This window comes from Nuphar pumila, chromosome 14 (genome assembly GCF_984573655.1).
Source record: "Nuphar pumila chromosome 14, dmNupPumi1.hap1.1, whole genome shotgun sequence".
Lineage (NCBI taxonomy): Eukaryota > Viridiplantae > Streptophyta > Magnoliopsida > Nymphaeales > Nymphaeaceae > Nuphar > Nuphar pumila.
The window spans coordinates 8464792-8492300 of NC_143262.1; the positions used below are offsets into that span (position 1 = coordinate 8464792).

At 37.1% G+C, this 27509-nt stretch overlaps 2 protein-coding genes across 5 annotated transcripts; both read left to right on the forward strand.

Annotated features, from left to right (window-relative positions):
• Nucleotides 1–984: 984 nt before the first annotated feature.
• Nucleotides 985–5269, forward strand: LOC149816265 (putative sucrose-phosphate synthase 1). Of its 4 annotated transcripts, XM_089987707.1 has the most exons (8): nt 985–1158; nt 1899–2007; nt 3012–3111; nt 3760–3846; nt 3942–4028; nt 4241–4564; nt 4653–4772; nt 4909–5269. In XM_089987707.1, the coding sequence occupies exons 3-7, from the start codon at nt 3088–3090 to the stop codon at nt 4722–4724; spliced, it is 594 nt and encodes a 197-aa protein (XP_089843833.1). In that variant the 5' UTR covers nt 985–1158; nt 1899–2007; nt 3012–3087; the 3' UTR covers nt 4725–4772; nt 4909–5269. The 4 variants fall into 4 exon arrangements, 3 of the variants coding, with proteins under 3 accessions (XP_089843833.1, XP_089843834.1, XP_089843835.1); XM_089987708.1 differs by lacking the exon at nt 1899–2007; XM_089987709.1 differs by lacking the exons at nt 4241–4564; nt 4653–4772 and having other exon boundaries at nt 4825–5269.
• A 4224-nt stretch (nt 5270–9493) lies between these two features.
• On the forward strand, nt 9494–27124 carry LOC149816266 (annexin D5-like). Its single transcript, XM_089987997.1, has 5 exons — nt 9494–9569; nt 9662–9783; nt 25148–25368; nt 25502–25586; nt 26721–27124. Exons 1-5 carry the CDS (start codon nt 9494–9496, stop codon nt 26922–26924), a joined length of 708 nt encoding a protein of 235 aa, XP_089844123.1. The 3' UTR covers nt 26925–27124.
• The last annotated feature ends 385 nt before the right edge of the window (nt 27125–27509 follow it).

Below are 27509 nucleotides of genomic sequence, written 5' to 3' on the forward strand. Positions count from 1 at the left end.
TTTTTCGAGAAATATCAATAAGAAGATGGTCTCTCGGTGCCTCTCCCTCCTGAAGAAGAAGAAGATGGCATCTTGGCCTCCCCTCTCCTCCCGCTCCGATCTCATCTCACCCAACCTCTCTCTTTCTCTCTCACCCACAAAGTGTATAGATCGTTGCTTTCCTCGTGAGCTGATTGGTTACCTGAATGTGTGTTATGGACTAAGGGCTCTTCTCTAAGATCTTGAGTTTTGGCATGGTTAATTTTGCATGATAGGGTTTAAACTCACAGTTATTTAAATAAGTCGGGCTTTCAGTTACCTAATTGGTGTGTGCTTTGTCAAGTTGATGAAGAAACTACTTTTCATTTATTTTGGTCACGTCCAATCTTTGTGGCCGTGGCTCTATTTAATAAAACGTAGAGATCTTCGAACGTAATTATCAAAAAGAGGAGTCTTTTGATCTTGATATGTTCTTGGGTTTTATTGAAATTAGACGATGCAAGCGGTGGAGATTGATTTGGAAGACATGGTTGCTTATTACTTGTGTTTTGTTTGGATGGCATGCAATGATGCTATTTTTTGTCAATTTTCGATAGTGCTTAATAATCTTGTCAGGTTGGTTGATGTATATGCGATTCTAAGTATGCATGTTAGAGACCTCTCATTCTCTCTAAACAAGGTTCTTGATGGTTTCTTCTAATTCAGTGGATCCTGGTTGAGCTTGATTTTATTGTTCATATGTAATTTCTTTTTCTTTAGCTTTTTATTTCTTTATATTTTAGTTTTGTTTTTTATATTGTTCGGTTCATGGGTTCAACATTTTGTTGATCTTTGTGAGTAGGGAAGCAGGTCAGGTCATGCTGAAAATGAGCCTTTTTGCTCATGCGGACATCGTTGCCGTCTGTTTGCATTTTGGATGAATGTCACTTGGTTTTGTTGACTTTTGAGCTTTTTAAAATGCAAATCTAATGGATTATGGCCACATGTCAGCATGAGCAAAAACGCTAATTTTCAGCATGACCTGATCTGCTTCCTTTCTCCTTGGCACTCTCATCGTTGCTGCTTTTGTCGAAGCAACCTCCTTTTCCTTTACAGTCATAGCAGCCCCAAAACTCTTATCAACGTCGAGACTCAGCAGCTTTCCACACCATCATTGTCGGAGCGACCTTGGAGGTTTTGGTACGTTCTCCATGCTCTCTCTCTCTCTCTCTCTCTCTCTCTCGTTGTGGGTGGGAGGCGGAAGGGATTTGCTAAATCCTCCCTTCTCTCTCTCTCTCTCATTTTCGGTGGGGGGGTTGTTTCTCATTTCTTGTGATTTCAAGAACCTCTTTCTCATTTCTTGAGCAATAACTGATTGTTTTCAAATGGACCCATCTGCCTTGGTATGTTCAGTGATTGATTCATTAAAGATCAATTCAACAAATTCAGGAGAATGGTTTTCAGGTTTTGGGGATATTTTTCCATTCTAACATAACAAAGGCTATAATAGGGCATCTAGAATGAATTTGAAAGATGGCTGTCAAAAGAAATGGCACTAATAATTCTTAAAGGGAGGTATGAATCATGAATCATAAAAAAAAACTTGGGGTGTATGGGCCATCCATGAGGCTTGTAGCTATGTAGCAAATGCTAGCAACATGGTGAAAATATCATGATTTTTTCACAATATTTTCAGAAGCCCATACTGTTCAACAAAAAGAAAATTTCGACATTTTTAAAATATGATGATATTACTGCAATATTTACAATATGGAAAAGGCCTTAAAGAGCGTAGGGGTTTTCCAGCCCAAGTTTTCATATGCAATCAGTAGTTCTTCACACAAGACTAACACTGTGGCAGCATATCTTTTGTAAGGATTTTTTTTAAAACTTTTGTACTGGTTATTTTTTAATGGTAACAATGTGTAATAATTGTTCAGTAACCTGACATGGAGGAAACATTTAAACATTATCAGCACCGGACATTTTAGGCCTCATCAAATCGAGCAAATTCATAAAGCAAGGTTTCCTGAGTGGTTTGAAAATCATGTAAGATGATAATTTTCTATTTTTTTATAAATTTTATGATTTTCTAGTTCATATAGATTGGTAATTTTAATTAGATGTATATTTTTTTAATAGATTCGTCAGCTACATGAAGGCTTATATGGCGTTATCAATATCCTCACAAGAACTTTTATGATTAATGGGTTTCAGTTTCGTACAAAACAAAAAGAAGTGTTGCTGTTACTTAACAAACATCTAGTTATTCAAGTGCCCATGATAGAAGTTCTATAGTTGGTTGATGTTACTTACTATGGAACCATTTTAGACATCATCTAAATAGAATATCATGTAGACATAAAGTTTGTTTTATTCAAATATGAATGCCAAGGGCATCAAACAAGATGATTTTGGATTCACTTAAACGATGTGCATTAATCTGTATTAAAAAACTTGGGGTGCATGGGTCATCCATGAGGCTTGCAGCTATGTAGCAAATGCTAGCAACATGGTGAAAATATCATGATTTTTTCACAATATTCTCAGAAGCCCATACGGTTCAACAAAAATAAAATTGCTACATTTTTAAAATATGACAATATTACTGCAGTATTTACAATATGGAAAAGGCCTTCAAGAACGTAGGGGTTTTTCAGCCTAAGTTTTCATATGCAACCAACAGTTCTTCACACAAGACTAACACTGTGGCACCATATCTTCACTAAGGATTTTTTTTTTAAACTTTTATACTGGTTATTTTTTAATAGTAACAATATGTTTTTATTAATTGATCACTAACCTGGCGTGTAGGAAACACTTAGACATTAGGACATTTTAGGCCTCATCAAATCGAGCGAATTCATAAAGCAAGGTTCCTTGAGTTATTTAAAAATCATGTAAGATGATAATTTTGTATTTTTTTATAAATTTTATGATTTAATACACATCAAACAAGATGATTTTGGTTAATCCATTCCCTAACTACTCTATATGAACTATAAAATCATATGATTTGTATTAATGCATATTTGATAAACATATTCTTGCAGGTGGAAGGTTACTATGAAATAATTAAAGAGCAACTGGATTTTGGAACTGTGAAGGCAAAACTTCAGGAAGGAATGCATGCAACTATGGAACAATTTTGAGGTTCTCCTCTTTATTGGCTTACTCTGTGCACCAGTGTGTGTTATTTTGCATTTCACTGATCCAATCCATGCAAGCAATGTTAGTTCTATCAACTTGTGAATGGCTAAGGTGGTTTTAGAATTTAACGGATCTTCACTGTTTCTGTCAGAGAGGACATAGTTTGTATTTTAACAGGTCTTTACGAGAAATCATTGGGTATCATGCAGATATCCTCTGTCTTCAAGAGGTATTATTTTCCATGCAGTTCCTGAGTTCTTAAATTCACTGGTAAAATGTCACAAAATACGAAAAAGGATCGAAGTGTTAAAAAAGAAGGGGTCTTGGTCTGCAACCTAGGGCGCTGGTACTGGCCTAGCCTATTCAAGGCAGTATAAAGTCTTTGTTACAGTCTTATCCCAAGGGGTCTTGGTTAGTTATACCTTGATGGATCTCTGGAAAGTCTTATCCCAAGGGATGCATTGTTTAATATGGTCTTTTATGGATCACAAGTTTTCAATTCCAATGGACGTGCGATTGATGGTTGTGCAACTTTTTTTCACATGGATCAGTTTTCATTAGTCAAGAAATATGAGGCCTGTGTTTGGTCGATATGAAGTTTTCGGTCTGTCTGCACACTGCATTTTGCATTAACTTATAGTACTTGTGCAGGTTGAGTTCAATAAGGCAGAACAGTCTTTAACTGATGCCTTGGTTCCAATTGCTCAAAAGAAAACTGCTCTTAGTCGGTTGCTTAAGGTGCTTTGCTACTACATGGCATTTTTTTTAATATGTTCATATCTGGCATAAGATATCTTTCTGAAGATTTTGACTCTTGTGATGATTGTTTCTAGAATAATGTTGCTCTAATTGTAGTTTTAGAGGCAAAATTTAGTAGTCATGTAGTGGATACTCCTGGGAGACGACAGCTACTCTGTGTGGTAAGAGCTACACTGTGAGCCTTTAATGTCTCTTCTCTATCTCTTCTAGAAAATTGATGTCTGTATTGCATGTCGGCATGAATTCTCAATCTGATGATGCTTTTCATTTACAATGAAAGAAATATAGCTGCCATTTTTTTCATTCCACTTATGTATGTATCTTCTTTTTGTTGAGACTGTTGTTTATGATTTGCTGGGTTCTATTGGATTAGTGCATTGGCTTCTGTATTCAAGAATTTGTTGATAGTGCTCTCAGCCACATAACACATATGTCTAAAGTTCTTGGGGAGCAGATTGGTGGTGGCCAACCAGTTTGGCAGCAAAGACGAAGCTACTTATGCTTGGATTTCAAGATTCAATTTGATTTACAGTTCATTGCAATAAAATTCTTTGCAGAGTTTTACCTCTGTAATTTCTGTATGTTAAACTTGAATGCTCCATCTGTAGGTGCAATATTTCATTTCTTTACCTGTATCTTCCAGGGTGTCTTTATCAATCCGGCTTTCATTGAACCATTTGGTCTCACTCTGATAGAGGTAATTTGTGTCTGGTCATATGTTTATGCTATAAGCATCGTCCTGTTCGCAAATATATAAGGTATAATGTGCACTATATTCAAACCAGGCTTCAGCTCATGGGCTGCCAATTGTTGCTACAAAAAATGGACGTCCAGTTGATATACATTGGGTTTGTTAAAACTCAAAACAAATGATTCCTTCCCACCATCACCCTCTCTCTCAAATGGTTAGTTATTATATACCTTATTGGTTTAATGCCAATATTACGGTCATTACAGGTTTTAGACAATGGCCTACTTGTTGATCCTCATGATCAACAGGCTATTGCTGCAGCTCTACTGAAACTTGTTGCTGATAAACAGCTCTGGGCCAGATGTCAGCAAAATGGACTGAAGAATATTCACCTTTTCTCATGTACAGAGCATTGCAAAACTTATTTATCTCGTATTGCTAGTTGCAGACCAAGGCATCCTCAATGGCTATTGCAAGGGGATAACAGTGAAAATACAGAGACAGATTCAGCAGTTAAAAATTATGAAGTTGGAGAACAACAATGGTAGGCAATTACTTGGATCAAAAAAGCTTTCTGCAGCCTTTTATGGACTTATGCAAATACTTGAGCATTTCTTTTGGGGACTGTACCTCCTGTGTTATGGTGTAATTGACTGGTCTCATATATTGTTTTCAATATGTTGCTGAAAATTCTTTCATGTGCTTGTGGTATCTTCTAAGTCATGTTTCAAAGGGTTTGTGCTTGTTGCTGAAATTTTGTAGTTTTGTATCTACTATATATTGACAGGGAATATATAATAAAAAAACATTTTTACGGCCACAGTTTTAAGATGCGCCAGTTTTATACTTTTGCTGGCACAGAACTGTGCCAGTAAAATAATTTTTCAATATTGTGAGATCTTTACTGGTGCAGAACTGCGCTGGTTTTGCTGGTGCAGAAGTGCGGTAGTAAAAGATCTTTTCAATATTGTGAAAGATCTTTACTGGTGCAGAACTGTGCCAGTATTAAACTTTAGCTGGCACAGAAGTGCGCCAGTAAAAGATCTTTTCAATTTTGCAAAAGATCTTTACTGGTGCATATCTGCACCAGTAATAAGTTTTTCCTGACGCAAAATTGCTTCAGTGAAAACATAGTTTGCTGGCGGATGGTGACACCTTTCCTGGTGCTACTACTGGCGCATTCTTGCACCATCTAAGTTTTTCACTGGCGCAATTAGTGTGCCAGCAAAAGCTGTTTTTCTTACAGTGAGACCTGGTCCCGCTGGCTCAGTCTGCCATACCTATGGTCATCGACAGCATAGAACTCTGAGGCTAGGACCCCTGCCCCCGGGGCCTATGTTATGCATGGGCTTGCGTAGAGGGGCGATGATCATGAGAATTGAACCTTGACTTCCTGTCTAGCCGCCAAGGCCCCACCCCACTGCACCAACCCCCTTGAGGCTGACTAGATGTATGTGGATATGAAAATATGACCTTTTATACACTTATTTTTTTGACATACAACCTTTTATACACTTATGCTGAAATGGAATCCAGACATCCTCAACGTCATACCCACCCTGGGATCGCATTGTTGCATGCAGTTTTTGCTTAAATCTGATGCCGTTGATATGATTTACATGGTCAGTTTAGTGAAGATGGGCGTTTGAATCTCCAGAATTTGACTATGTATCGAATTTTCTGATGATTTGGAAATCAACGGCTGTAAAAACACCAAAATTTTGATGGGCTGATTCCCATCAAATCGACCATGTTAAATCTATCTAAAGGGTCAGAAATAAGCAAAATGACTAGCAGAAATGCGACCCCATGGTGAGATTAACAATAGCGTATGATGTTAGGGGTGAAAGATTTTGCTTAATGACCCAACTAAATAACAGATTTTGAATACAAAAAAGATATGAATTAAAAGTTTATATAATATAATGATTAACTTGGACGAAAAACATGTATTGTTATATCATCATGCCCTGCTTGCTAATGATAATAATACAAAAAGATCATTTTAGTGTGCACAAAACCTGAGAAGAGAAAATGAGATGAGATTTTGTCAATGTTGGAAAAAATGTCACCAATAAGTTTTAACCATAGGAATGATGATGACACCACTGCATTTTCTGCAGTTATGAGGCATTTGGATGCTCTGAAAAAAAAAGAAAAAGAAATGACTAGTTGACTACAACATTGTCTCTTTCGAAAATTCAGTGTTCTACTGTGGTCATTGCCAATGAAGTGTTTTGTGACCCAGGCAGCTCGACCCAACTTCACATGGGTCCGGTCTAAAAGTCAAGGGAAGCTTGCATGCCGAGCTGATCAGATTGGCCGATTTTCTGAATCGTATTGGAAAAAGATACGCTTTAGGGGTTGTTTGTTTCACGCTGCAGAAAGGAAGGAGAATCAGTGGAAACTGAAATCCTTTCAAAGCGCCCTCCTTGGGTGGAAAGTGCTTCCCCAGGGGGGAGGTGTGACATGGGTTTCCATCGAAACCTTTTATTTGGATGGAAAATGTGTGGGCCCCACTGTCTCTTTCTAACTTGGCATTTGTTTCAACATAGGCAGGAAAGAGAGCCACTTTCATGCCAAAGGCATGCCTTTGGCATGAAAGTGGAGGGTGAACCAAATGGCCCTTTAGAAACAGATTGTGACAACATGATCCAATGGTTTTTTTGATAGGGCAGTAGTTTATAAAGTACTTGGGTCACACAAAATACAGCAGTGCAGCGATTTTCTTAATTTTCTGGATCGGATCGGTTCTTGATCTGGTCACTTGCGGTATTTTTTATATTTACGCCAAAGAAACCAACCCCAGGAGCATAGACCTAGCCGCATTGGCTTTGCCTGCCATATTTACGATCACTGTCCTAGCAGCCTAAAACTCCATGGGCTTCCCCTTGCACCCAAGGGAGTCGATTACTTGCAGTATAATCTTATTTTGTATGCACCTCAATAAATTATATTGAAAATGATATTAAGGCAATCGAAGTTCATGAATAATCATACTAACAAAAAATGTTTGTTTGTCTATCGAATCGTTGTTTGAAGTATATGGAGAACAACCATTTGAGACACCAAAAACATCAATTCAACAATAATTCAAGTCTTTATTGCCCTTGATCAAGATAACACACAAAAAATTTAAACAAGTGTGATCCCACTTGTATTTTTAAATTATTTTTACTGCTTTCAAATGTTGAAATACTTGAAAAAAAAAACAATTATTTGAAAAGAAACCAATCATTATATATAAGTCGAGAATGTAAAGAAAGTTTGTTGTTTGGATGGATATTTTTTGCTATGAATTTATATAAGAAAAGCGGTGATCACATTCCATATTTGCTGGTTATCGTTAAGATGAGTACCGTACCTACCATTGCGCCCGTTTCGCAAATAGAAGAATCAAAGGGGCCGTTTGTTTCACCCTAAATGGGGAGAAATTAAGAGGCCCACTTTCAGGAAAGTGGGGCTCTTTCCTGCTTTGGGTGAAACGAACGCCACTGTAGGAAAGTGACATGGGTTCACCACTAAATGTCCAGCAAAATCAAGTCTCACCCAACATTAGGGATTGCAGTGGACCGGGGCGGGGGACAAGGTCTCCACCACCGCCTCTTCTCAAAATCCTGCCCTCTATCCCCGCTTTCATCCCGCACCCGTTTTTATTTTAACCTCCATGTCCAAACGGAGCGAGGTGGGACGGGGATCCGTTTTCCCTCGGTCCATTGTCATCCCTAAAGAAGGATTGTGGACGGGGAAAAGCGTAAGTCCATCTCCGCCTCCATCCCGCACTGGTTTTGATTTTAACCTCCATCCCCGGTCCAAACAGGGCGAGACACCGTTTGCCCCCAGTCTACTGCCATTCCTGCCCAACATAGATCCCATCATTTGACATAGGATGAGTTTCATCATATGTTGATCCTAGCCATCAAGCGTAAAAATGTGGACCTAAGATTGAATGTATGCATCCTATTTCAAATGATGAAAGTTATATATATATATATAAGCATTAATTTTTTTTTGTTTGGTTAAGAGTTTTAATCATCTATCCTCTTGTAGGGTTTACTAATAAACCCCAAAAGATATCAATGGTTTTAAATACTCAACGTTCTTTGTTGGGACAAAGTCGCAAAAACGATAAAATTTCGATAAAATCACAATTAATTCTTTCTATTTTTTTTCTTCAGCATATCACTATTTCATATTACCTGACTTTGACGGCAAGTTTGTTTAGCCCTCATGTAAATCATTTTCTTACACAAATGAGAGAACGAGTCTCATCTTGTTTCATTTTCACATGTCTAAGCAAACATGAGAAAATGCAACATTTCTCTTTCTTTTCTTTTTTTTATGACGAGGAACCTCACCGAAGTGAGAAAAACCCCGAAGGGGGCCCGACGACCACCCTGCCTTAAGTGGCCCACCTCTGAAAGCTACACACCCGTGCACCAATGGGGTTTGTCATGAATCGTCCTCTCATCTGCTCCCATGTGATTCTGATTCATATGATTCCATTTCTCACTGGACTCCAAGGCCGTGGGGCCAAGCAAACGGGCCCTAGCGTCCAACTTTTCATCTTCCCCGTTTGAAAAAGCCACTTTTAGTTTAACGCGAGATTTTTCCCTTAATCCAAAAAAATGTAATAAAAACGTAACAATTCCCTTAATTCTTTTGCCGCCACGTATGCAAATTATCGCTTAACTCCGAAAATACCCTTATTTTCTAAAACGGGATACAATGAATGACTGGGCTTGATTCTCAAATATTTTACGGTGTCTCATGATCCATACGATCTTGCCGCGTATTTCGAACGCAGAGGGGAGGGACCTTTTCAAATTTGGGGCTTTCAGGGAGAGACCTCTTTAGGGTTTCCCCGTTTCCCTCGGCTCGCTTCCCACTCCACAGGAATCGTCTAGGGTTCGCTTCTCGCCATTCTCCGACTCCATGGCCACTCTCACCCTCCCGCTCGTACCCGCTTCCCCTCAACAGGACGCTATCGCTCTCTACAGCGCCTTCAAAGGTACAAAAAAAGATTTGCCGCTTCTCCCGTTTCCCCTGCTTCCTCGATTCCCGCTTTTCTCTTCTCCTTCCGAACTTCTTCGTCTTTTCCAGGCGTTTGCGTTCTTGTAAGAGCTGAACGCTTCGAATCGGGCTCGATCTCGCGTTTTGGACGGTATCTTATGCGGCTTTCGCGGCTCAAATTGTCGATGGAAAGTGGTGTAGGTCTTTTGTGTGTAATTGACTAAGCGTTCTATATCATGTTTATGGGGACTGAATTTTAAGTAATTTCGGGTGTGTTTTTTTCAGTTAATTTGGCGATTTCTGACAGTTATGGTTGTGTGTGGATGAAAATTGGCGGGTTGATCCTTGTATGCGTTTGTTTTTTTATTTCTTTGATTGAGATTATTTTGCCGATTTGCCCGAATTGTTGTTGAGAATCTCTTTATGGGGGCGATTGTGTATGAGTGATATTGTGCCTTGTTTGTAGACGCATAGGGGTGCATGAAACTTGGATCGTTGGTCGATAGAGCGCGTTGGAAGGTTGCACCTGGATTCTGAGAGTGCTACATGAGAAAACCGGCTTTCGAAGTATCTGATGTTGGACTTTAGATCGGATCCAACTTGATGTGACCAGTATTGACACGGGCAGATCAAAGAGGTAAGGTTTTCAGTTTTGAAGGTTTGGTTACAGGACAGTTACGAGAATATGAACTGTCCATGCATGGAAACCTCTCACTACACAATCCTCCCACTATATAAATCACCACAAAAGTATGATGACTGCTAGGTGATATTGGTTTCTGTCAATCGGTAGGGTTCAAGGGTCCTGCTCACCTCTCGACTTGATGGTTGAAGGCGTTGATTGGCTGAGGAAAACACCGACTGTTAGAAAATCGTGTGGGCCTACATACGCTGAACTTGAACCAGACATCAAAGTTTGTCTTAGGTTCATGCTCGCTTCATGTGGTTTAAACCGAATGAGCCCTGTGGTATCTCAAATGGTATGGAACACTTGCTTTGTCTGCAACTCTATAATGGGTTGAATTGAGACAGACTCCTAAATGCATTAGGTTATGGTCTTCAAACCTTATATTAAGGCCCTCCCTTTTCATACTCCCCATTATCAAAAAAGATTCATCAGGTTCAGAGAAAGAAAAAGGGCCAAATAAACAGGTTCTGAAAGATCATACCGTCAACGATCAACCAGACTGCTATAGATTCAGGTATAACTTCCGCTTTTGGTTTTATTCTGTTTATGATTTCAACGGTTTAGCGAGAGCATGTTATCGATCATGTTTTAGTTTTCGATGAATTTATGTTCCTCCAATTGGTATCAGAGCACATGATTTTGTTGAATCGTTGAAAATATATGATTTCGTGTATTTTATATTATTTTACGATGATGATCCATTATGTTCATCGGATCACCGTCGGGCGACAAAGAGAGGTTACCCTCATTCAGCTTGCTGGACGAGAGGGCCGTCGTGCCCTTCCTTTACCTGCTAATCGGACGAAAGGGCTCGTTGGCTCTTTCCCAATTTTCTTTTTCGTCGGATCCATGGAGAGGGTGATCAACCGTTCGGTTCACAGAATGGTTGATACTTCCTCTCATCAGGGCCATTAGGGGAGGGCATCACCCAGTCCAGTCGTCGGACGGGCTCTTGCCTTCACATAGAACCTAGAAATTTTGAGAAAGCACGAAAATGTTTTGAATGAGTAGAAGTTATGGAAAATGAACTTGGTGCTCTAAGAAGAGCCAAGACTTGGGAATTTCAAGATCTTCCTAAGGATAAGAAAACAATAGGACATAGATGGGTATTTAAGGTAAAAACTAAAAGAGATAGATCTCTTGAAAGATATAAGGCGAGATTAGTTGCTAAGGGATATAGTCAAGAATATGAGATTAACTATGAAGAAACTTTTGCCCCTGTGGCCCGAATGGTCATTGTCCGATGTCTCATCACCATTGTCTCAATCAACAAATGAAACATCTATCAAATGGATATTAAAAACGTCTTCCTAAATGGTGATATGAATGAAGATGTATATATGGATGCTCCACCAGGAATGGAGACTCTCAAAGGGAAAGTGTTTAGCCTTCGCAAAACACTTTATGGTTTAAAACAAGCTCCCAAGGCTTGGTATGATAGGTTTAACTCCGTAATGTTAGAAAATGGTTTTTCATCCTGTTTCACTGACACTGCTTTATTTGTTAGAAAAACCAATGTAGGGATTGTCATTCATCTTTTATATGTGGATGATATTCTTATAATCGAAAGTGATTCTAAAGGGGTTAAAAGCATAAAATCAATTTTAAAGAATAGAATTGAAATGTCTGATTTGAGATTCCTAACTTATTTTTTGGGTATTGAAGTAGCATACTCTCATAGAGGGTATTTTTTATCTCAAACTAAGCTTGCCTTTGAGATTATTGATAGGTCAGGTATTACGGATGATAAGGTTTGTGAAACTCTTGCTATAGTGGGAGCCAAAATGAAGATTGATGATGGTATTTCTCTCTCTAATATCACCCCCTACTGACAGCTTGTGGGATTGTTGATGTATCTGAGTATTACTAGACCATATATTTCTCATGCAGTTCATACTGCAAGTCAGTTTCAACATGCAGCAACATCGGTTCACATGAGTGCAATTCTATGGGTCGTAAGATACATAAAGGGTACATTAAATAAGGGAGTATTCTTATCATCTTCTTCTGAATTAAAATTAATTGCTTATACTGACTCTGACTGGGGAGGTGACCCAAATAATCGTCACTCCACCACTGATTTTTGTGTGTTTTTAGGAGATTCGTTGATCTCATGGAGATGCAAGAAGAAGCAAAAAGTGTCTTTATCCTCAACTGAAGCTGAATATCGTGTCATGACAACTACTACCATGGAAATTGTATGAATTTATCAGTTATTAGAAGACATGGGGATCACAATAGAAGGACCCACCAAGCTATGCTGTGATAACAAGAGTGTAATAAACATTGCAAAAAATCATACTTTTCATGAACGAACTAAACACATTGAGATGGATTGTCACTACGTTCGGAAAGCGTATTTCAAAGGAGTTATAGATCTTTCATATGTAACTTCAGAATATCAATTGGTAGATTTCTTCACCAAAGCTTTGTGTGCTTCGCGGTTCAATTTCCTCATTGACAAACTTTTGGTCATCCTGCCCTAAGTTTGAGAGGGGGTATTAAATTATAAATCAAATCTTGTAATCAAATATATATTTTATATATATAAGGTAATACATATACATATATATAATATATGTATATGTATCTACCTATTATATATATAAAATATATATTTATTTCTTTTCAATCATAAGGGTATATTCATCATTTTACATATTTTTTTTTTAGAATATGTATGTAATTTTTCCTTTTTTGTTTTCTTTTTCTTTTCTTTACTTTTTTATTTTATTCTTTCATCTTTTAGCTTTTAGCACATAGAGGGGCCCACCCAACATGATCGTTGGAGGGGTCCCAACGATCATATTGAGAGCCCCTCCATGGCCTCTCATTGTGTATAATTAGGGGGTGTTCCCCCTTGAGTTTTGGCATGGCTTTAGGTCAAAGCCCAAGTATTCAATAAAGCTTATATTCATTTTTTTAGTGCATTTGTGAGATTGATTGATTTGTGCTTTTGTGCACAAGTGTTCTTAGTATTCTTATTGCGCATGTGTGCACTTGTCTTTCATCAAGAATATTGGGTCTTGATTATAGTATCTTGTTGAAGATACTTTTACAACCCACCATCACCAACCTCCCAAAAACACCGCGCCGGAGAAGCTCCACCACCACCCCTTTCTCCTCTATCGTTTTTTAAAGATTTTTCATTTCATTTTTCATGTGCTTGCATAGTAGCTTCACACTTCTTCCTGCTTCATACTACTTTTTAACACTCGCTTCTTCACTTCTGCTTCATGCATTGCTTCTCGTATCCATTTTGTCTCCTAGTAACTATGGTTTGGCGAAGGGATGGAGAGCTAGTGTTTTAGAAGTATTGAAGGAAGAGATGGTGTTATACATTCTTATGACAATAGTTTAATGCCATTGTGCTTTGTTGGTAGCATTGACATTATTTCAGAATAATTGCCTAATATCTAGCAAGAATTGCATTTAGGGATGTATTTGACCATCTGGAATAAGTCAGTAGCATGTTTTTTTATATTGTTTCTCAAGAATTTAGTCTGGGTTTGATAAATCCTTGGCTTGTACATATGTGAAATGGAGTTGTTATCACTGATTTAGATCTGATTAGGCTTTATTTAGTTTGTACTGTCCTTACACAAGTTTGAATCTGAGTTTGACCTGAATAAGGCCATGCTCATTCAGGTTGATTTGGCCATGCCTGGTTACATATCTATAACAATTTGCATTTGTATGTAGTAGATTTTATATCATGTGTTTTTGTGGTACACCCTGTAGGCAAGCATATCATTTAAGGTATATGCGTTCTCTTAGCGTGTGATTACTGGAGTTCAAGCATCGATTTGTTTTTGTTTTTCACTCTGTTTAATATAAGATATCTTGCTCACCAAGCTTCACTACACTCCCATCACTACTTCGTTGCTTACTAAATCGGTATTCCCTATATTTTGTCTTACTCTTACTCAACTTAAAATCTCTTGCTTCCAATGTCTGTCTCCATAATTCTAACTTAGCATTAACCTCAGCTCTAGACTCATCAATCAAAACAATATCATCAGCAAACAACGTACACCACGACACATTTTCTTGAATTGATCTCGTAAGCTCATCCATCACTATAGCAAATAGGAAAGGGCTTAATGCAGATCCTTGATGTAACCCAACCGTTATAGGAAAATTGGTTGTCACCCCTCCACAAGTGGGACATTGGTTACTACTCCTTCATACATATCTTTAATTATACTAATGTACTTGAGAGAAACACCTTTCTTCATCATTGTCCACCAGAGAACGTCCCTAGGTACTCTATCGTATGCCTTCTCTAAATCAATAAAAACCATATGCAAATCTTTGTTCTTCTCTCCATATCTCTCAATAAGTTGTCTAAGAAGATGTATAGCTTTCATAGTTGATCTTCCACGCATAAAACCAAATTGATTCTCTGATATCATGACAACCTTTCTCAACCTATACGCAATCACCCTCTCCCAAAGTTTCATAGTATGACTCATGAGTTTTATACCACGATAGTTTGTGCAATCTTGTATATCACCCTTATTCTTATATAGAGACACCAAAGTACTCTTCATCCACTCATTAGGCATCTTATTTGTCCGACAAATCTTGTTAAAAATATTTGTCAACCATTCTAAACCTTTCTCACTCAAGCATTTCCAAGCCTCGATAGGTATACCTGTTAAAATGTATCTCCAAAACCATTGTTGTAAGTATAAATATATATATACATATTTTATTTTTTTATACCCAAAAAAGGTATTCTTGTAATTTCACATCTTGTGCATATTCCACTTGGAATATGTTGTAATTTCTTTTTATTTTTTTGTATTTCCTTTTTTTATTTTTTATTTTTTCCCTTTTCATAAAGGTGCATTGGGGGTCCCCCCAATAGAGTCATTGGGGGCTCCCCCAACGACTCCTTTGGGAGCCCCCTTTGTACCCCTTTGCCTTTGTATAAATAGGGGTGTTCCCCCTTGCTATTTCTTAAGCTTGAGAGTCTCAAGCATTTGCTCTTTTCTATAAAATACATGCCTTAGTGCATGTTTACTACTTTTACGTTTTTGTGCGTATTTTGTTCAAGTGTTGTGTGAGTGCCTTCGTGCACATCTTTCATAAAGTATTTGTGCTTGTATGCATATTGTCTCTTCGTAAACAATTTTACAATACCATCTGGGTCAACTGCCCTTCTTGATTTCATTTTCTTTAAAGACTCTGCAATTTCTTTCTTTTGAATCTTACGCATGAAGTCATGATTCATCTCATGAAAAAGAATGGAGAAGTCTCCACGATTCTGAGCATGACTTTCATTAAATAGCTTATCAAAATAATGTTTTCATCTCTCCTTAATCTCCTCATCTTTGACTAAAACCTTTTGTGTTTCATCTTTGATACATCTAACCATACCCAGATCCCTCGATTTCCTATCTCTCATCTTTGCAAGCCTATAAATATCCTTCTCGTCCTCTTTGGTATCCAACTTGTCATAAACCTCCATATATACCTTATCCCTCGCATTTCGAACTACTTTTTTAGCTTCCTTCTTTGCTATCATATACTTCTCCAAATTCTCATTATCATGACTCTTACTTAGATTTCTATAACACTCTCTTTTAACCTTAATAGCTAATTTGTCATCCTCGTTCTACCATGATGTATCCTTACCTAGCAGTGCACCGCCTTTAGACTCACCCAATACCTCCTTAGACACATTTCTCATGTCACTCACTATCTTATTCCACATTGATTCTGAATCCTCCTCGAGACACCAATCAACTTCCTTAACTACCTGCTCTACAAACATTCCTTGTTTAGCTCTTTTAAGTGCCCACCACTTAATTCTAGGCTCTATCCTATGTCTATCTCTTTTGCGGCATTTTCTAATTCTAAGATCTAAAATTAAGACTCTATGTTGTGTAGCTACACTTTCTCCCGGTATAACCTTACAATCGATGCACCAACCCCTATCTCTTTTTCTAAGTAGGAAAAAATATATCTGACTCGTATTAACCCCGCTTTTAAATGTTACTAGGTGAGACTCCCTCTTCCTAAACCAAGTGTTTGCTAAGATCATATCATAGGACAAACAAAAATCTAAAATTCTTTCTCCACTTTCGTTTCTTTCTCCTATACCATAGCCTCCATGAATACTCTCAAATTCATCTCTACTAATGCCTACATGTCCATTAAGGTCACCGCCGATGAAAAGCTTTTCTCCATAAGATATCCCTTGTACTACTCCATCTAAATGTTCCCAAAGTTGACGCTTAATGGAATCATCTAAACCTACTTGAGGTGCATAAACACTAATAATATTAATAATATTTGTACCTAATACTAATTTAATAAGTAAAATCCTATCACCCTTCCTATGGACCTCAACTACATTATCTATAAACCCACGACTAATAACAATCCCTACTTCATTCATATTCCTATTTATTCATGTATACCAAATCTTATATCCCCATGATTTTATCACTTTTGCTTTCTCACCTACCCATTTGGTCTCTTGTAGACATAAAATATTCATCTTTCTCCTACACATAACATCTATTAACTCTACCAACTTACCAGATAAGGACCCTATGTTCCAAGTAGCTAACTTAATTTTATGGTCTTGAACTATCTTCTTTACCCCCACCCGTCCAACAAAGTGAGGGAACCCTTGCCTATTTGATACCACACCCGAGCGCCAGTGTGACGCGTCGCTTCTGGGCGACGACCTAGCAACCCTTGCCCATTTATCACTGCCTCCGGGCCTATAGAGTACAGCGCGTCGCTCAATAAGGAACACCCCAACGAAATTTTCATATTGGTTCATATTTATAGGGTGTGACTAAGTTTTTATGTTGTCTGTCACTGGCCTACCGCAACCCTCCTCCTTTATCCGAGCTTGGGTGTATAACTAAACAGTTATACATAGGCGGATTTCATCCATATCCAAGGTATTTTGTTAAATTTAAAAGTTCAAGAGAATCTACTGTCGTCAATTGGGGAGTTGATGTGGGTTCTTAGATGCTCATTGATCCATGAAATATAAAATAAATTTGGTTAATTAAGATTTATGATGGATGACTATGACATCATCCAAATAATAAATAGGTTAGATAAACCTATGATTGCATATCTTATACAGAGATGTTTGAGTTTTTCAAAACTCCATGGACATGCAGACACCACCGATTGGCGTGTCTGCACCAGAAATAGAATTCTATATTTCTTCTATAGAATCTCCTAGAATTGGTTGTTCCATCTATCTCATTCAAGTATAGTACAATGATTTATGATGCCATCCAAACAGCCCCTGTGGTTGTTTACAATTATTTATAACTTTTTGTTAATTGTTTAGTCTTGTGTTCTTTTAGAATTTAATTGTTGCTTTCAACCATTGGATGCTTGAGAGTAAATATGTTGGGTCTTCGCCCTTCGTAGATTCACTTTTTCTACCTTTTAGTATTTTTTCCCTTTTTTCAAAATTAGTTATTTGTTTGTGATTAGCTTTTCACTCTTCAATGTTTGGATTATACTCATTGGTTTCTTCCTTCTTTCTCTCATTCTTTGTCCAAACATATTAGTGTATTGTTGGTAGCTTGGATTCTTCCTTTTCTTTCATTTCTACAATGATAGAACTTATTTTGATATATGATTTTGAATATGTGTTTGCTTTATTTGTTGTTTGGAGGAAGATGGCAAGAGCAAGAAGAGTGAGAATGTTAGGCAATAAGGCAACCTTAATTCCTTTTTTTTGCCTCTTCATTCTTCAATTAGTTGTTACGAGGAATGGTGACTCATTACTTATGTCCTATGTCACATGGGTGCGGGTGCGGGTGCGACACGGGTGCGGCGCAATTTTAAAAATTTTGGACATGGGGACTCAGCTATATATATATATATATATCCAGTGTGTGCATATATCTATATAAATTTTGGACACGGGGACTCGGCTCGTGACTCTTCCGAGTTGTCTCAGATCCTGAACTAATCGAGTTAAAATAATAGTATAATTGGGTTAGAACCAAACTCGGTTGAGTTTATCATTGACTCGGCCGAGTCTTAGCTACCATGGAAATAAAGCATCATCAAGGTATTAATTAAAAGCATGAACTAAAAGCATGTTATGGTAAATGCATTAAACATCTTTTGCAGTTTTGCTAAAATTCATAACATTAATTAAAAGCATTAAAAGCTTTTAATTTTTCAAAGCTAGATTTGAAAGAGAGAGAGATCTCGGTGGATGAGAAAGTGTTGCTACTCGTGGATGAGAATTTATTAGCTTTTATAAGAGAGAGAACTCGGTGGATGAAAAGTGTTGGTACTTGTGGATGAGAATTTATTAGCTTTTAAGATTGAGAGAGAGAATTAAATGATAATATGTAAGAATAAATTTTTTCATGGGGCTTATGTTTGAGATTCATGCTATATATATATATATATATATATATATATATATATATATATATATATATATATATATATATATATATATATATATAATATAAAAAGATCTTTTTTTTTTGTTTTTTGCCCTAAAAATAGATATTTTTGGACTCAATCAACGTTGACCGAGTCCAAAACAAAGACAGACTCGGCTTTGACTCATTGACCGAGTCTGACTCGGCATTGACCGAGTCCGGGCCGTGTCCGAGGCCGTACCCGTGTCGGGGCATGCGACTCGGGTGCGGCGCCTCCCTAGCCGAGTCCGTGTGACATAGCTTATGTCATTTTGTGTAACGTCCCCCAAAAATCCAACTTTCTTAAAACTTTCCCAATTTCAAAATCTTAAGAAAAATTTGAAACTTTTTATTTATTATAAAAATTTGCATGATTCCCGAAAGTAATATGCCAACAAGTTCATCGATGGTCACATTCTAACCGTTCCAAATACTAGACGGCCCACCTAAGTGCAAGTGTGAGTGTATACTAGCTTCCTAGTATCAGATTCAGTACGGAATCATCCATAAACACAACTCGATTAGGGTTATTACTTTAAGGACTCGCGCACGTGAAAAAATGCGGAAGATGAAATTTATTTAAGGTTTAAGACAATTGAGGAGTTACGTAAAGAATTAAAATTTTCAAACCATAAGCAGAACTATTGCATAAGTGGAATGGATATAATTCAAAAATATTCTCATTCCAAAATATTATAATTCTTAAAACGTAAAGATCCAGACAAAAGAGTTAAATTGTTACAAGTTTATAATTATAAAAAATTGCCTTGGTCCTCCAGGGATCGTAATAGGTAAGAGTGAAGCCTTCAGCCGCGCAACAATCCGCACTTCGCTTGAGTCCTCCATGAGGTTATCTGTAATATTGTAGGGCATCAATCACTTGCCCGTATGAAACCCAAAACTAAACTTGAAGAATACAAATCAAGTTTGTAATGGTACAATCAAAGTATGATTCTCATCATTAAAAATGAGGGTCAAGAGAATCCACATCAAAATATGCACATAACATTTAACCACATTTATCATCATTCATTTCATGGCATTCATAATTGCGTAAGTTGTATCCATAAAACTTAAACTCACATTCATTTTCATTCATGACATTAAACATTACATTCATTCATATCCATAACAGGTGCTCGCATAAATGAATGAGAATTCACAATTCATAACATGCTTCGAATTAAATTAAAATATAGCAGTTCATGAAAATGTAAACTTTCATTTTCTTTATCTTTAAAGAGCATACTCATGTCTCACTCATAACTATGATATGCATTATCTAAATTATTAATTCCAATGTCCATTCTCAGAACATTTATGCACCTTTGCGTTCAGATATATATATGGAACATGCCTTGATTTGACCTTTCCTGTGTATCTCATATACACAAGCACCTCACATGCAACAATCAAACTCGTGACTTGTATCAGCAAGTCAATCACATAACCAATATAAACATGTCTTTTTCATTCACATGTAACAATTCATATGCAATAACCATGCAAAGTTGCAAACCCTAGTAGTCTCTATATGTTCACATTTATATTTTTATGCATATAACAACAATGATTCTAAAAAAATCTAATTCATTGTTTCTCTTGTTTATTCAGACTCATCTGGTATAAAAGAGGGCATAGACATTAAAAACAAACTATAGGAGTATTTATTATTCTATGTATTTTAATTGCCCTCTTTTGACTTAACTGGTTCTTTTTCGAGCGATTCAACCCTACAATGCAGTGGTTGTAAGAACGGACCCATAGTCTCAGGTCTTGGCCTACGCCAAACCAAAATCGCAGGTAAAAAATCGAGCATGCATTCCTAACTTTGCAGAGTTGTCGTACTACCACCTCGGACTCATTGGTGGACTTGTCCCTTAACCTCCGTGAGATGGTGACAAGAGATGCTTTAAGCCCTTGAAAACTCAATATATCCCATGAAGCCCTTTCCCTCTCCCGGAAGGACAAACGATCGGGCCGGACACAGTCATCTCAAAGAACCAGGCTTTACCGGTGCCTCAAATGGACCCATGGTCTAGGGTTATCTTTATTATTAAGTCATAGGTCACGGCCAAGTATCATTATCTCACAGAATAACCCTCTCGTGCCCTCATGCATGATATCAATAGTTCATGCCCTCTCGCATAACTAAAATAGTCTACGCTATATGCATGACTTAATCTTTCATGCCCTCATGCATGTACATGACATAATCATATTTACTTTCATGCATAATCCTGTCATGTCATGATTTATTCTACACATGCTCTCATGCATGATCCATTTTTAACATGCTTTTATGCATGATTCAATTACAACACACCTTATGCATGATTCTTCCACATGTGTTACTATGCATGAAACATGTCATAAATGATTCAATTTTTCATGCATAATACATGTCACATCATAATTAACATACAAACAGGATATGCACTAACATGTATTTGTGTTCACACGCATGATATATTCATTCTAAAACATGTACTTATGATACATGCTTCGAGTACATAACATGTTTTACTCAATTATTAATTCACACTAGCATTCAATGTGATCATATCAATCACACCAATTTATGCAACATACATTTCACACAATGCATGCTCAAATATGTATTTGCAGCAAACACACTCCATATTCCACTAACTAAAATCATGATGTGCATGATCTTTAAACTACAAAAATAAAATCGCTTCTATTCTTATACATTCAAATCATGCTCAGCATAATCTATGAACTGCAGTCACAACAGTCTTAGATATCCACAACTAAGTGAGTGTGTAAGAAGGAGAGTATTGCATACAATAAAATAATAAATTCATTGTGTGATGCATTTGCACCACATACGTACCATAAGTAAACACCCGATTTGTAATTTGCATTAATTTTAATGTGCATGGCTTTTCTAGCCGCAAGTGATATTTAGCATTCTATATCATTTATTTTCTCATTTTCGTACCTGCAAATCAATTGGTACAATGCAATATATAAATCTCTAAGATTTTTTTTTTTTACTATTACAACTAAAATGTTAATTTCATCTAAGTACATTCCATTTGCAAACATAAACCATGCACGTGCACATGCAATGACCACATTAGTGATGTGCGTGTTAACATGGTTAACGTGCATGTTTATGATGCAAACTATGAAGTTTGAAAGCTTATCTCTAACACGTATAAGACCTATTTTGAAACAAAGTTTCAAAGATGCATATCCAGCCTTTGAAAACCCTTTTTGAAACCTTGTTTGCAAACTACATTAAAAAACTGAGATTCGATCTCACATAGACATTTCACCGCACACTTAGCGCGCGGCAAAATTCTCAAGACATACTCAACTTTGGCATTTTGCAAGATGCTTAACAATGTTATTATACTACACTAATCATGCTAATGACAAAATAAACGAAATTGCTAATTTGATTCATGATTGGACCGTAGTGTAGAGCATCCCCACGGGTCTCCACATTGTCCAACACATCGCCCTAATGATGACACAAAAATCGAGGCACCAAATTTCAAAGGAAAAATAGTATTCCCTTGAAATCCAAACCAAAACAAGGAAAACACGAAAAATGCTCACTAAGCGAAAGATACCCTTGATGTCAACGGATGGCTATGCCAACGACCATAAGCCACTGCAATCGGATCCGTACTCCTTACCGAAGACGATCACAGCTTGTCGTAGCCAGCAAGCACACCAGCACCCAGGATGTTAGCATCAACACCCTGCAATACAACCCACTCACATCGATTTTGAAGCATCAGCAAGATGAGTCTTATCTCTGTCATTTGCATCCACCTGCTTCTTGATCATCTCTATCCGAAATGCCCTGTTCTCGCTCTATAATTTTTCTTGTACCCACGAACCTCTTCTTCAGCTACTCTAGTTTTCTCAAAGCACTCCAGCAATGACTTAGCTCGTTAAGCTTGAACCTCAATCATTAACTCTTCACCTAATCCTCTTATAGACAGCCCGATTAGAGCATCTGACGGCCATCCATGCACCATATTACAAATAGTTTCAAGTTCTTGTGACTCAATGACAGATCTGTTTTGTTTGATCTTAGATAATGAGATTAAAAATCAAGAAAGTAGATGGTCCAAACCTGCTAGTGAGGGTCTGAACGAATCTGCTCCAGCTTGGTATGTTGAATTTGAGCTTCGAATCATTTGAACCACCTGATCGCCACTCCATCCAGGTGAATCGAGGCAATCGCTACTATCTAGTGTTCTGTAGTCTGATAGCATCGAAAATATTGATCATCCTTAATTGTCCAACCAAGTGGATCATCTCCGAAAAAACGGGGAAATTCAATTTTAGCCCGATCATCCGAGAACCATCACCGGATGCAATGATGACGCCTCTCCTTGTTGATCTGTGCATGAGCGTTGCGGCAATGCTTAGATTAGAACAGACATGATCATCCAGCTGTTGCATGGTCCTTTGCATATGCTTCATAGCCTCTTTCTGAACATCTCGAAACTTCACTGATCCTTCTCCAATCAAGCTCTAATACGAATGATATCGGCCTTTCTCATTCTACCAATCATCGCTAACCAGATTTGAGTGGGCATTAGGGAAAAGTGATGGCATCAAAGATGAATTAGAATTCAGGATGGAGAAGGGAACGAGATTTGTGAAAAGAAAATGAAATTGGGGATTAGGCTTTATTCTTCTCCTCTTTGAGAGAGATGGGAGAGAGAGAGAGTAAAGGGGGTGTCGACGAACCAAGGGGGTTTTTCGGCTGGGGTTGCAAATGAAGAGGGAAAACAGAGAGGGGTGAGCATAATGGTGTTGTTGGGGTGTGAGGTTGCATGAAGACCCCAAACACAGGGTGGTCGTGAGGCTGGAACCGCAGAGGAAGAGGGGAAAGCCCAAGCAACACAATTGGTGGGAGGGGAAGAAGATGAAGAAGCCGAAAGAAAAAAAACATTCGGCTGGTAGGGAAAAAGCAGAAAATGTGAGGGGCGACTGAGGGGAAAGAGGAGGGAGGAGTCGAGTGCGTGAAATGCCTTAAGCGCAAAGATGCAAAGTTGCAAACTAATCCAAACCGGGTCCCGATTTGGGTCCGGTTTGGTCCGGTATTATCCCAATCTAAACATAAAAAAATAATAATCTAAGATGGACCTAAACCTAATTAACTAATACAATTTATTTTTAAACAATATTTGTAAAAAAAGAAAAACCAGAATTAGAATATCATGAAATATTCGTTTAATCGCTTAAAACCCATAAAACTGTATGTTTGGTTCGCTTTGATTGGATCCAACCCATTTAGAGTTTGAATCCATTCTAAATTGGCAAATTTTATTTCATTTCTTTCTCAAATAATTTTTTACATTTTATTTGCATCAATTACTCATCTAAATTTTAAATAGTTCAGCAATTTATTGATTAGAGTGTTTCTCGTAAATTATTTTATAACTAAAACACCCTTTTGATAGAATTTCTTCTGAATTTACCAAAATACATCCAATTAGGTTTGAAGCACTTTGATAACACCTTGATGAGTCATAATTCCCTAAAATAACTAGTTTAATTGATAAATTAAATATTTTAAATAGTACTTTTGATTACAATGATAAAAATACCCTTTATTCGGATTTGTTTCGAAAGCCACCAAACCGTGTCTAGTTAAATTCAAAAGACATTAAAAACACCTAGATGAGGTTGTGACTCTCTCTCAAACAATTTATTTTCCATGAACGTTTGAACATTTTAACAATATTTTATCTAAAGAAATTCTTGAAATGACCATTTTACCCTTATTGGTCAGAAAGATATAATTAAGCATATAAAATACCCAAAATTGACATTTAAAAGATAGAAGCACATTTTTTTTACTCAAAGGTAAAGCTAATTCTTTATTTATTTAATATCTCGAAAATTTACAGGTTTTACACTTTGTCAACCGGCAAGCTTGTTTTATCTTGTTGATAAATTATGAATTTATCACAAAGTCAGCTTTCAATTCTGAAATATATATGAAATGGAGTGCCCAGTTTAGTTGATTATGCCACATACTTGGTTAGATATTCATGGTGTTTCTTATACAAGAATTGGCTTCTTAGCCATTGGCTGCATAGACAGCAATTTCAGTCATTAATTCATATCTTATTGGCTTAGAAGTTACTTGATTTCTTCATTACTGATTAGCTATAATGTGGTGCAGTTACATTGACTTCATACATCCCTTGATTCAACTAACTTGACAGTTGGCACACATCATCAACTCCCATTTTAACCTTTTGTTCTCTCTTTCTTTCTTTTGTACAATCATCAAATATCGTTCACTTTCATTTCTCTGTGGTTTTGTTAATCTTTGTTTTTTTTTTCGTTTTTCGTTAGCCTTGATTCGCAAGAAGGCAACATTTGACCACCTTTTACATTGGCTCATGTATTGAATATAAAGCAATCTGTGTTGATATGAAATGTGTTCTGCAGTTACTTCTTGCATATTTAGCAACAGCACGCTACGAAGGTCCTGAGGTTGATTTAGGGATGGCAGAGAAGGATGCCAAGGCTCTTTATAAGGCTGGGGAAAGGAAATTGGGAACTGATGAAGATACCTTCATTCAAATATTTAGTGGAAGAAGTAGAGCTCATTTGGCTGCTGTTGCTTCCTCTTATCATCACATGTACAAAAAGAAGCTGAAAAAGGTAGTTCCATCATATTGCTTCTCATACTATTGATTACTAGTCCTATGTTGATATTCATGATTTATCACTCTTACAATTTGATCTCTTTATTGCTACATTGCTATTCTTAAGCTTTGTAAATATCACATACAGGTGGTAAAGAGTGAAAACATCTGGAAAGTTCGAAGATGCACTTCTTACAATCTTACAGTGTGCTGAGAATCCTGGTAGATACTTTGCTAAGGTGTGTGCTGACGTGATTATACACAATCCTGTTGTTGTTACTCTCTTAGACTGTGTGTATTGCAACTTTTAATTTCATAAGCTGTATACTTGGGTAAGCTGCAAGTGCTATCCGCTCATAGAAGGGGTGAGATAATGAGAGCTGTGGTAGGAGAAAGGTCATTTGATTGCTTCCAAACACATAAGTGCAAATAGGCATAACACATATTGCCACCTCATTTGTGGAACTTGTAACATCTGTTAGAGAACTGGATTTTTGTTTTGGCGAGCATTTGACAGAGAAAAATATGGCTACAAGTAAAATTGAAATATTTCTATAAATTGGATAATGGCGCACTTAAGTTCTTAACTATAAAGTATTGTGGCAAAGTTAGTCACTTAATATGGCAATTCATCATTTGGAAATGATGGCTTTTGTCTGCCTGGTGGTTTACCTGGCTGGGGAGGAAGGGAAGAATTTTCAGTGACCAATCTTCCAAGGCATTGAGCCATTAAAAGAGTTATTTTAGTGTGCAAGGACAAAATGGTCTGACTATGATAACTCATGGATTGGGCCTTCCAGGGCTAGCTGTCTCCTTTAAAAAAAAGCATTCTCTGTATATTCTCGTGTATCTGGTTGTGGTTCCTCGTTACTTGTTTTGCCTGATCTTGATGACTATTGGTTCCTGTTGGCCTTGGTTCAATAACCTTTATGCATGAAAGGTACATGTGACCACAAGCAATCTCAATAAGTATAACGAAGGAGATGAAATTTTGGAGATGACACATAATCTCCTGGGATCATAAAGATGTGTGTTATTTTGTCGAAAACTTATATAAAAAAACCAAAAATTAAGTCCTAATTCATGAGATTCCAACTCCTTTGTTTATGACTTTGCATGCTCTGTATGTGCGTGTATATGATGTTGCTATCTAGCCATTTCAGGCAACCAAATCTGATTTTCTCAAATTTGGTGTTTGTTGTCTGTTGAATCCTTGGTTTTGGCTATGTTATAGGCCAACCTGCTGAATGTAATGAACTCAATTTTCTCAAATTCGGTGTATTTTTGGTAGATGGTCATCTGACCTGTGATTTTCTCCTTTTCCTTTTTTTCTTAGCTATATATTTTCTTCGATTGTGATGCTTATTTTTCAGGTTTTACATAAAGCTATGAAAGGTTTAGGAACCAATGATACAAAACTTGTTCGTATCATTGTCATAAGGACTGAAATTGATATGCAATATATCAAAGCTGAATATCAAAATAAATACAAGAAGCCACTGCCAAATGCAATATATTCGAAGACTTCTGTCCACTATCAGACGTTTCTTCTTGCTCTAGTTGAGGGAAACCACTAACCAGCTGGAGCCTTATTATTGTACTGGTGTACGTACAGACTGAAGTGCTTGTTTATGTTTACGTGTTATGACCCAGGCATGTTATTGTATTTCACTTGGCATTTCTCAAGTAGTATGTTTATGTGTTGAGTAATGCTATTTACTGTGAACACCACTGTTATTAATATGTATATTTCTGTTTAAAGATATTCTGGTTGAAATTAGTCCTAATTTCTGTCTTTCCTCTTGCTGTTGGAATGGAGACCACCAAAATGACAGTTGAAGCAAAAGGTGAGGTAGTGCACCTGATTTGGAAAGAACAAAAAGAAAATTTAGAACTAAATTCTGAAGGCTTTTCGGCCTGTCTATTTTAGCTGAAGCTTAACATGAAGCTTTGAGAATACTCAAAGGAACTTTGGTTTTTTCTTTTTTAAATTTTATTTCAACAGCTTGCTATGAATAAGTGAGTAATTTCAACTTATTTGTGAATATTGGTGTTGTAAATTCAGAATCAGGTTTCTATATGGTCTTACCAACATCCAAGCATATTACAGGCCTCCGCTATTATGCTAATGTTTGTGATTATTGAAGAACTCATCCTTATCT

Coding starts and splice junctions, on each gene's coding strand:
- LOC149816266 (XM_089987997.1), top strand. CDS start 9,494: ATGGCCACTCTCACCCTCCCGCTCGTACCCGCTTCCCCTCAACAGGAC. Junction 9,784..25,147: donor GTGGTGTAGGTCTTTTGTGT/GTAATTGACTAA, acceptor TGTGTTCTGCAG/TTACTTCTTGCATATTTAGC. Junction 25,369..25,501: donor AAGAAGCTGAAAAAGGTAGT/TCCATCATATTG, acceptor ATACAGGTGGTA/AAGAGTGAAAACATCTGGAA.
- LOC149816265 (XM_089987707.1), top strand. CDS start 3,088: ATGCAACTATGGAACAATTTTGAG. Junction 3,847..3,941: donor CTCTTAGTCGGTTGCTTAAG/GTGCTTTGCTAC, acceptor GATTGTTTCTAG/AATAATGTTGCTCTAATTGT. Junction 4,565..4,652: donor TTGGTCTCACTCTGATAGAG/GTAATTTGTGTC, acceptor TATTCAAACCAG/GCTTCAGCTCATGGGCTGCC.